Here is an 11,485-nt window from a genome sequence, read left to right as displayed (position 1 = left end):
GATTCGCGCGTTCGGCTAAACCGTTTTGCTGCGGGTTATACGGCACTGTCATTTGATGCGCTATCCCTAATGACTGTAATAAGTTTTTAAACTCTTTATTTAAATATTCGCGGCCGTTATCGGTTCGAATCGATTTTATTTTACGTTCTGATTTGTTTTCCGCATACGCTTTAAAAATCTTAAACGCTTCGATTGCCTCGCTTTTGTGTTTTAAGAAATATATAAACTTTTTACGACTAATTATTATTAATTCTAAAGGCACGCGCGCTCGCTTACCGCTGACCTTGAACGGTTTCTTACTCTGTTTACCTTTTACGCAGACATCGCATCCTCTCGCGTTTCAAAACCTCTTATAGATTTAGCAGGCCCCTTGATCAGCTGCTTCATTCCTCCTCCGCCGAGATGCCCCATGCGCCTGTGCCATAGTCCTCCTCGGTGGTTCGTTTCTAGTGGCCAGGGCTGTCTTCGACACTTTGCACATTTTGTATACGCCTCCTTGTGATTCGGCCGTTGCTATTAATTTTCCGTCCGCATCATGTATGCTGCACTCGTTTTCGGTGATATTAACTTTATAGTTTCTCTGGACTATGGTGTCTACAGAAAGCAGATTTGCGGCTAACCCTGGGACGTACAATACGTTTTCGACACGAATAGTCTTTTCGGCTCCGTTTGCTGCGATTTCGATTTCTGCTATCCCGCGGGCCACTGCCTTCAGTTTGCCATGGTTTGCTGCTGTTATCGTCAGGTTGCATTTCTTCATCTCCTTCAAACAGCCTGCCCAGCCGGTCATATGGGTTGATGCTCCGTAGTCGAGATACCATTCGTCGTTCTTCGTGGTTTCCTGGGTTGCGAACGTCGCGAATACTTTGTATGTATCTTTCTCCTTGGGTTCGTCTTTGACTTTGCTACGACATTTGGCTGCAAAATGACCAACCTTGCCGCATGCATAGCATCTGCCCTTCAGCCCTCTTGTATCCTCTTGCGTGTCGCTTTCGCTTTCGAATACAGTGCCGCTTCCGTTCCATCCGTTGTTTTCCCACTGTATTTGACTTCTTGAAGCAGCTTGACCTTGATTGCGTCTGACGTAATTTTTGTGCCGGAACTTTCTAGGCCCATGATCATCGGCTTGTACTCCTCAGGTAGTCCGGATAATAGCAAGGCGCCTATCATTTCTTCTTTGACCTCGAAGTCAAGTTCTTTCAAGGTGTGGGCCGTTGTTGTTATTGTATTGACATATTCTTCTATAGAATTGCAATCTTGCAGCTTGGTTGAAGTTAAAGTGCGGAGAAGGCCTACCTTCCGCGTGAGACCATTGTCTTCGAACGCGTTCTTCAGGTTCTCCCATGCTTGCTTGGGGGTGTCCGCGCTTTGTATATGTCCGTAATTCTGCTTTTGCACGGCTAGGACGATCTTCGCTCTCGCCTTGGTCATCTTTTTCATGTCTGCCACATACGCCGCTTCGCCGAGTACACAGCCCCACAGGTTTCTAGGCACCCCCTTCGGCTTCTAGGCACGCCCGCATTGCGAATTTCCACGTTCCGTAATTTTCGCGGCCTATTAACTTCTCGATTTGGCCTAAACTTTGCATGCCGACCTCTGCCATGACCGGTGCCACGTGTTTCTAAACAAGTTTGTCTCTCACGATCACTGTTCGCCTCACGCTCTCACTATTTGGCACTTATTTGTCTCTTAATATTGCGCTCTCTTTACTTAGACTCTTTATGACTTATATTCTTATAACGAACAATTCTCTGGGCCCATAACCTGTTGGATTTTAGTGGAATGATAGGAGAGAATATTAATACACGTGCTTACTTTGTGCTAGCCGGAATAAGAGAGAGTGCTTTATTGAATTCGTACTTCCGTGATACAGTATATCACCAGGTGGCGATATCGCTCGCTTACCTAGCGACGCGTTGAGTGCGCGCGAAATACAAAGCAGGAAGTAAAATGCTTTTTGGACTTTATGGAAAGCTTTCCAACAAAAACAAATTTAATGTATCAAATGTATGTCTTATTATGCATAATATTTTTATATATGTTGCTGTGATATACACACACACACATGCACGCAAGCACGCACGCACGTACGTGAATTGGAGCGAGGATCATACGTATATCGAGTCGAAAAACCTATCTTCACATGTAGAATCTTCCGGGGCTGGTAGCGCGGAAATGGCTTATATGTTGTGCCTATTGAAGTATTTCAGAATGGCGAGAACTACAACATATCAAAAATTAGCTAAATGCGCAGAAAAACGTTTTCCCATGAGAATGATACGGAGTCCTTTTCAATTGCATTGTTGTTTGTGAGATGTCATAGTATTAATTAAACAAATAAAAAGGGATGTGCCAAAATATGCTTTGTGCACAGACAATACATAACAAAACCTACATTATATTTATCGCCTATATATTCAAGATGGTTTAAAAATCTGGAAACGGTCGAATCTCAAACAATGCATTTTAGAAAAAATGTTTTAGATAAAAATTGTAGGATTTAAAAATATCAATTTACTGATTTATTATTGTGACCTTGGATGGGGCGCATGGTCGTCTTAAATTTTTTTGGAACCATTATATATTTTTTATATAAATCGAATTTTCGCAACATTGTGCATAAAAAATTGTAAGAGTAGGATGATCGAAAAGTAAATAGTTTAACAGATATTTTATACTTTAATCTAACAATGTTACATAAATTAAAAAATATCTCGTAAGCTATACACTTTTTTAACTACCCCCTACTCTTGTAATTTTTTATACAAAATATTGTAAGGAAACGGTTTATATAAAGAAATATAATGATTCCATTTAAAAAATTCAAGATGAGCTTGCCCCTATCTTAGCAACAACACCCAAGGTCAAAGTGATAACAGTATTAATAGATATATTTTAACGCTACAATTTTTATCTGAAACATTTTTTCTAAAATGCGTTGTTTGAGATTCGTTTGTTTTCGGACTTTTAAAGCACCCTGTATATGCGAAAAAAGTATAATGTATGTTTTGTCATGCTAATGTTGCTGTAACACATCCACACTCACCCACACCCACACCCACACCCATCCACACCCAAACCCACCCACTCAATACACACACACACACACACATACACACACACACACACACACACGCACGCACGCACGCACATTCGACGAGGGTTATACGTCATACATATATCGAGTCGAAGTCCAAAGTCGAGTCCAAATAGTCGAGTCCAAAACTTGTAGCGCAGAAATGGCTCATAAAATCAAGTTGTTTATTAAGACATGTTCAAAATGGCGAAAACTACAACATATCCAAAAATTAGCCAAATCCGCAAAAATATACATATTTTCCCATAAGAATGATGCGGTTTTCCAATTGCATGTTATTTATGAGATGTTATAGTATTAATAATTAAATAAATAAAAGGTATATGCCCCGAAATATGCTTTGCACATAAATATATTTAATTGCTAAATAACTACCTAAACATAATTACATAATTATTTAATGTTAATATGTATAATACAACAGGATGTCATACAGGATGTCGCGTTTCACTTCTTGTGGGTAGGTTGAAAGGGTTAAACCGAGCAGTAAGGTATCATTTTGTAATTTTCACAATAATTAATGAAAAATAAATTTAAAAAGATCGGTCAATTCGCAACTAGAAGCGCGCGGCGAGAAGAGGAGGTAGTCTACTTGGGGGTTCAGTGTTATACGTTGCTTGTACATAAATATCTTTTGTACAGCGCTCTTTCCCGCTTCATCGAGCACCTAGCAATCGTGTAACATGAGACTCTTTCTTTTCGCCGCTCGCTTAGTTGCCACGTAAGAGCGGGCTGTCTTTTTTCGTTGCATGTTTAAACTCGCACAAATTGACCGATTTTTATTATTTTCTCGTTAATTATTGCGAAGGTGGCAAAATAGTAGATAACTTTTCTCATTGTCAGTTTAACCCACTTTACCTGCCCACGAGAGATGAAACGCAAATGACCAGACAACCTGTATACAAATATTTGATATATGTATATATATACATATAGATATCCGGTAATCCGGTAATAGCCGTATCACTAGTTAGCAGATACAGCGCATTAATTTGAATAAAAAAGTTATTTTACGATTTACGATTTTTTGTTGTGCCTCTCAGGGTACAACGGGATTTGTAGGATACTTTGAGGGGTCCGTTCGTCTTAGGAGTTAAGGCTCATTCAGACAGGACGCGTCAAGCGTCAAGCAGCAAGCAGCAACCAATAGCGAGGCTAGATTTTGACGCCATTGTTGATGCGTCGCCCAAAGTCTAATCTGTTGGATTTTGATGCTAGCAGCAAGCGTTTAACCTAAAAGTCCGTGGTTTTGCGTGTGTTTCAAACGCAATATAAGAAGTACGTGGTTTAATCATAAAATCAGTCCAAATGGAAGCGTCAGAATCAGATGATTATGTGAGTAAATATAATTTATATAACTTTATATAATTGTTTGAAATTTGAAAAATTATTAAGAAATATATGTGATATTTTTTACTTTCAGCTATGTGGAACATGTGGAAAGGTTATTCATGGTGATACGTGCAACGGATGTTCTGCTTTGGAAGATGAGGAGTATGAAATGTGCTTCGAGGAACTTCTTATCAGCGAAGTGTCAAGGAGACGCGAGCTGTGGGATCCTTCAATAGAATTAAAATTAAGAGGACCTGCAATAACTGCAAGATCATGGGCTGCTATCGACGAGGCTTTAAGTATTGTTACATCCAGACTCAAGGAAGGAAGAGTCGAAAGGAAGGACGTAACTAAATTTATCTTCGAACGACGGCAGACTATCCGTCTGTTCGACCTGAACGAACGTCTGGGCCCAAATAGGTCAACGACCACAAGGGTCGCTCTTACTCTATTTAAAGGGCCGTTCGCTCGGTGGTCCCTTTTCGGCAAGAGAATTTAATCTCTTTTGCGCAGGATGGGACCTTGTGCGATCTTGGTTTACGGGAATGAGTGGGAACGGGTTATAAAATAAGAGAAACCATTTACGTTACAATTATAAATTTATTTCTAATAACGCAGCAAACGAAATTCTATACATAATGATAATGTTAATAATAATCAGAGATGTTCGCTAATGAAAGTGTGAGTGTATGTGTATGGGTCGCGGGTGATACATTAGTACGGAGGTCAATCGAGACAACGAGAAAGTGTTTTGTGTTTAAATTTTAAGGTCCCGATTGGTAATACAATTATTTTTATCTAACATGGATATCTATGTATACATCGAAAATTTATTAGATATGCTAGTGTGCTCCTGAGTCCATCTTTCTAGTGTCTCACGAGTTAGATGGAGATCGTCGCGCAGTCCCACAGTAGCCCGAGCCAATTCTCGCCTCAACCGACGGTTTCGACGGTTTCGCGCTGATTTAGCTGCCGCTCCCGAGGGTCGTTTGCGGAGTTCGTTCACTATGGGAACGAACGAAATAAGGAATAATCGATAAGGGGGATTTATCAAGAATATTTCTCGGAAATTCTTAGAACAAGGGATAATGAAAAACATTTTTATATATATGTTTCCTCATTTATTTCTCTGTTCTTTAAATTAAATAAAGTTGAAAAGAAGAGAGGTGGGAAAAGAACTCACGGATTACTTTACTAAAGCAAAGAGTCCTGAGTGATTTTGAGAAAGGAGAAAAATCACGGATTACTTCGGTAACACAAAGAATCCTGAATGATTTTGGGAAAGGGGAGAAAATCACGGATTACTTCGCTAACACAAAGAATCCTGAATGATTTTGGGAAAGGGGAGAAAATCACGGATTACTTCGCTAACACAAAGAATCCTGAATGATTTTTGGGAAGGAAAAAGAGGAGAGTTAATGGGATTCTAAGATAGTTTTCAGAGAAGTAAATGATTGCGCTTAAAATTAGATAAATGAATAATTGAAAGATCCGAGAGTTATTCCTTTTAAAATAAAGAAATAAAAAATAATAAAATTAGGAATTTAAGAGGGTCACTTACTACTTATTGAGTGCGTAGGTAGGTGTTAGCTATTCTGATTATCCCAGGTGTGAATCTGGCTAAGGACTCCTCCGTGAGGATGGTGTTCCACTCACGGTTGTTCACTCGCGAAAATTGTCGTAATCGGTGAGCACTGAGCACACAATGATCTCACAAGTGTCACTGCGAATGCTCACGAGTTCGAGATTCGAACAATTTACGGACTCGAAGGATGGTGGTATAACTTTTCGCGAATGATCCGCGTGCGTAGGTTTGAGAAAAAGATTGAGATTCTCTGAGAGATGTCGCGGGTATATATACCTTCTTGCTCCTCCTTCCCGTTAGTTTGTTAATATTTCCTGACGAATAGGGAATTTTTCAATAACGCCCTTTCAGTCCCGAAGGCGTCTCTTGACTTTAAAAGTTTACCGGGATTGGTCAGGGCTTTTGTTTAGGGCCCTAGGTTTTGACCAATGGAGAATTTGTTGAGGTTTATATTTTTATTATCCTCTCGAGATTATCTCGGTGATCTGTCAGGCGGCATTTGTTTGGATTCGGTTATCGTTGTTAGTCTGGTAAAATTTTATTCGTTTTCAAGTGGAAGTTTTCTTCTAAATTTTTATTGATTTTCAAGTGGAGATTTCCTTCTAAAAAGTTTTTATTACTTTTTAAGTAAAATGTTCCTTTAAAAGAAAATTTTTTATTGCTTTTCAAGCGCGAGTTGTCAACTAGTCAAAGCAAAATTTCGAGCACCGCGACTTACATCTGGTATGTATATATCGCTTTTTTTTTATTTTTATGATTAACCGTCTCCGGTCAGCTGCTTCGCTTGCCAGATCATAGTCTTATTCCCACGCCTGTGATTTTTCAATCATCGCCTTGCGTTCTTTGAAAGAAAAGAATTGTGGAGTCCACAGGACGTAACAGTATGTTTAATTAAAGTTCTTGCTTCGCCATATATTTCATATATTTATATTTATATAATGATTTTTCTATATAGACATTGAACCAGGCACCGCAAAAAAACGTTGGAAGACCTTGCGTGACTTCTATGCACGCAAACTGGCAGAGGAAAAAAAATATGTTCCATCAGGGAGTGGTGCTTCTCAGACGTCGACTATAAAATGGAAATATTTTGTTTCCCTTGACTTTTTGAGGCCAACTATAGGTTATTGGAAGTAATAAACGCATTTATTTTGTTTCTTTGATTATGTTCTCTACAAATTTTCATATTTTCTATTTTTCAGAACTTTTTCGAATAATATATTATCACAGCCTTCCACATCAAATGCGTCTGTAATAAATAATAACAGTCGTGAATCTAGATGCTCGACACCGCATTCTGATACTTCGTCAATACAGTCAGCGGAGACACTTGCAAAAACTGGTTTGTTTATCTCTTTTTCTTGAACAGGTTATGCAACTATAGATATTAATCTAGTATATTTATTTAAGGATCAAAGAAACGTCGGTTGAACAACTCTGGATCCTCGGACACAGGGTTCGAAAGTTCATTATTAGAAGCAATCCAGCACTCAACACCGTCTTTACCATCCATAGATAAGATTGGAGCATTTTGCAAGTTTTTAGAAATGCGATTAAGAAATGTGGACATTCGGACCTTTTTTTTTGTATCGCAGGGGAAATCTCCAAGGAGATACCCTGGATCCGCGGGGACGGAGCCCAGGGTTATGTGAGACTGGAGGCGCTGTAAATACGCCCCTGACCCACTAAAACCCCTGCGGTGGCCATCTTGGGCAGTGGTTGGGACTCTCCGGGAACGGGCAATTGCAATACTTCCGGAAGTTCCCTGCCTACCCTGACCCGTGGGTTCACTGTTTAGCCGGATGTGGTGGACTGCGAATCCCGCTCCTCTCTTTGTTTTGAGAGGAGCTCTTCCCTAGTTGCGGCGCGGAGGGACCACACCTCCACGCCGCGCCCTCTCGGGAGGGAGTTGATGTACCCTCCCGGGGGCGGGACGAGGGTTCGAGTCCCCCGCCCCTCCCAACCCCTTCTATGTAAGGTGGAAGGCTAGCCTCCTTTATCTATCTATGCCCCCCCCCGGTCACCGCCTCGGCGAGGGCCCCTTCCTCGCCCAGGTAACCATGTAGGGTCGTCTCTCTGCTCTCGGGATTCGGGGGTAAGGGCGCGTCTTCCCCGACTCCCCCGTCTCTCCCTCTCTCTCTCGGCCGTCTCCTCTGCAACATGACTTTATTGCAGAAGGAGACGACCGCCCTCCAATTTTCCTGGCTCCCGACCATCTGTCTTACGACGGCCGGGAGCGAGAGGTCCTCCCCAATCTTTTCTGTGAGGACACGGCGCTCCTCTGCCCACGCTGGACAATGTTCCAGCGTGTGCTGCGCCGTGTCCTCCAATTCCTCACAGTGATGGCAACGCGCCGTGCTCTCCTTCCCAATTTTACACAGGTACTCTCCGAAGCACCCATGCCCGGAAAGCACCTGTGTCAGATGGAACGACAATTTAGTGCCGCGAGGCCTGTCTATCCAATCTTCTAGGACAGGCCCCACGGCCCCGACGACCCTCGATCCCGATGCTGTCGGAGGAATGGAAGTCAAATACTCCTTCCACTCCTCCTCCAGCTGTCGCCGGGCCTAAAGCCTCACGACACCCCGGGTTTTATCTGTTACGGGTACCCCCAGCCCACAGAGCCCTTTGACTCGCTCGTGCACCTGGACATTCGGACCTATCGCAAAATGTCTCATCTCATAATGAAGACGATGATGAACATCGAATCTGAATTACCAGAGTATGCAGAAAAATATTAATTTTCTAATATTAGATAAGTTAATATAGAGTGGTAGTAATAAAAATCATGTTTTTCTTTCAATTTTAAAAATTTGCTGGTGGCATTAAGTATGTCTGAATCGAATTTCAAAGCAATAACCTCGTAAATTAATTACTTTAAACTTGACAATAATAGTTGTTAATGTTTCATCACTTATTTAGGAATTACAATTGTACATAATAAACGGAAACAAAAAGGAATTTATACATAATATAGGCTATGTCATCATTATGTTTCGCTTTTATTCATTGTCCACAGAGATCTCGAACGTCATCATCTGCCAGAGAAATTCAATAATTATGAATAAGTCGAAATTAAAACATTTTTTTATACAATAAAGTAGAACACATATTATTCTTATAAAATATATATATTTTATTTAATATGCATAATGTTTTTATTATTTAATATACATATATAATGAAATCAAAATACTATAATGAGTTAAAAAAAAATAAATGATTTATTTACGTATAAGAACATGTTAGACTTTTATAATACCTATATAAGATATATATTTTAATACCTATATAATACCTATATAAGACAAGCTAAAAGTTTGGTAATTGAAGTGTGTTGCTACGTAATAAAAGCTAATTATAGATCTCAAGCACCAAATACATACATAAATGCATGTCACATTCATAGCAATATTTTCAATTTTTAATGGTTTCACTGCCAAGGAACAGCACCTTCGTGTAAAAAATAATTTTTAAATTCTTCGCCAATATTTGCGGCATAACGTGAATGCGCTTAACCAGGCGGTTAGGCACGACCTACCTTTTGGAACGTTGAAGAAATGTTCATTTGTTGCCATTGTTCTTCAATGTTTTCATTTTCAGATATAAAGTCTGAAAATTGTGGAGAATCGTATTTAGGCTCTGATAATAGAAAATTATGGAGCACTACAATTGTTTTTATAATTTTGTCTGCTGTTTCAACAGATGTAGTTATAGGTCCTTAGCAAATTCGAAATCTTGCAGCCATGATGCCGAAGGCGTTTTCCACCACTCGTCTAGCTCGACTAAGTCGATAATTATATATTTTCTACTTTTCAGTTATATTTCTTCCGGGATATGGTCTCAAGGTAAATTTATTTAATTGAAATGCTTCGTCAGCTACAAGCATATATGGCAAAGGTGGTCTGTTAACGGAGCATACTGATGGCATTGGCACATCCAATTCATCTCGATGAAACATTTGGCCCATTACGGAATTCAGAAAAATTCCACCATCGCTATGGCGACCTTGTGCACCAATATCAATGAGCATGAATCTATAGGAGGCCGAGACAATAGCCATAAGTATACTATGGAAGCCTTTATAATTATAGTATGTGGAGCCAGCTTGATTTGGACACTAAAAAAAAATTTAATTGTTAAAGATAAAATAGCACGTAAAATCTATGATTTGTCTCAGTCCACAATTTACCTTGATTGCGACGTGTTTACCATCGATTGCACCAATGCAATGTGGAAAGTTCCATTGTTCTTCAAATTCAACAGCAATTTTTTTCAGTTATCATTAGAAGGTTGAAATAATTCATCCTGTAACACATCCCATAGTGCTTGACAGGTTTCCTCTACAATCATTGAGACGGTACTCTGTCCCACTCTATATGCATAAGCTATGGAGTTCATTGAGTCTCCTGATATTAAGAATCTATCAACAAAGAATTAAGCAAGTCAATATGATTTATTAACATAAAGTTGATCTAATGTTATACTGATTACCGAAGAGTTAAATACAATCGATCCCTCGCAGAAATTGGTTCCTTGTAATTAGTCATTTGCTTTTCAATTCGCGATTGCACTCGTTCTAATAGAACATCAAACTTTTCCACACTCATACGGCAATATTCAAAATGTGCATTTTAATCACAAAGACGCATTTCATTTATAAGACAATGGCCATCAACTTTATTAATTCGTTCACAGATTATAGGCCTTACCCAATAACGTCTATTTCTTCTAACCCGCCTTTTACGATAAATATATAATAACGCTAATAACAGTAATCGTCGTTTATGTAAAATTTCTAAATACTCGTGATCATTCATTTTAACTTTGTCTGCTAATGTCTAATCTGTCAAAAGTTTTTGGGTTATGTATAGACGCTTGACGCTGTCGCTTTCGATGTGAATAGAATGATGCTCATAGGCTAGCATTTAGCGCTTGCTGCTCGCTGCTTGACGCTTGACGCGTCCTGTCTGAATGAGCCTTTAGGACTCCGAGCGTCGAGGATGGTGAAAAGAACACTTTGGTAACAAGAGAAGAGTTTATTCCGAATTCACGTGTACAATGCTTCGGTTTGTTCACAGCGCGTCCTCGCAGTAGATTAGATGTAATTACTTGTCTTCCTCGTTTCGGAATACGGCCCCGAGGAGTTAATCAGGCGCGCTTATATTACCCGAAAGTAGGTTTGGTTTTTTGGTTAATATGTCGCATGTATGCAATCGGTTTTGCATCGTCTGCGTTTTGCGATCTCGAATGTGTCGCGATGTCTTAACACATGTATGCAATCGGTTGCGTTTTTTTCGATTTTGAGGCGCGCGCTGTATCTTTCGAAATGCTGATTCTGCGTTCTCTTTTGTGGGTTTTTAGAACGTGGTTGTGTCAGGACTTTACGGTTACAACACAATAATGAGAAATTAATTTTAAAAATTCGACCAATTTGCGCGAATATAAGTACGCGATGAGAAGAGAGAAAA

General features: G+C 39.8%; 1 protein-coding gene and 1 pseudogene across 1 annotated transcript; one reads left to right on the top strand and one right to left on the bottom strand.

Moving 5' to 3' along the window:
• Positions 1–960: 960 nt before the first annotated feature.
• Positions 961–1,603, bottom strand: LOC145944007 (uncharacterized; annotated as a pseudogene).
• A 2,587-nt stretch (positions 1,604–4,190) lies between these two features.
• LOC145944006 (uncharacterized) lies at positions 4,191–7,666 on the top strand. Its single transcript, XM_083051934.1, has 5 exons — positions 4,191–4,432; positions 4,521–4,728; positions 6,970–7,147; positions 7,217–7,356; positions 7,425–7,666. The coding sequence occupies exons 1-5, from the start codon at positions 4,406–4,408 to the stop codon at positions 7,664–7,666; spliced, it is 795 nt and encodes a 264-aa protein (XP_082908060.1). The 5' UTR covers positions 4,191–4,405.
• Positions 7,667–11,485: the final 3,819 nt, after the last annotated feature.

This window comes from Prenolepis imparis, unplaced genomic scaffold (genome assembly GCF_030444845.1).
Source record: "Prenolepis imparis isolate NDT839.2.m4 unplaced genomic scaffold, iyPreImpa1.0 SCAF_12, whole genome shotgun sequence".
NCBI lineage: Eukaryota > Metazoa > Arthropoda > Insecta > Hymenoptera > Formicidae > Prenolepis > Prenolepis imparis.
This window is presented reverse-complemented; position numbering and strand designations above follow the sequence as displayed.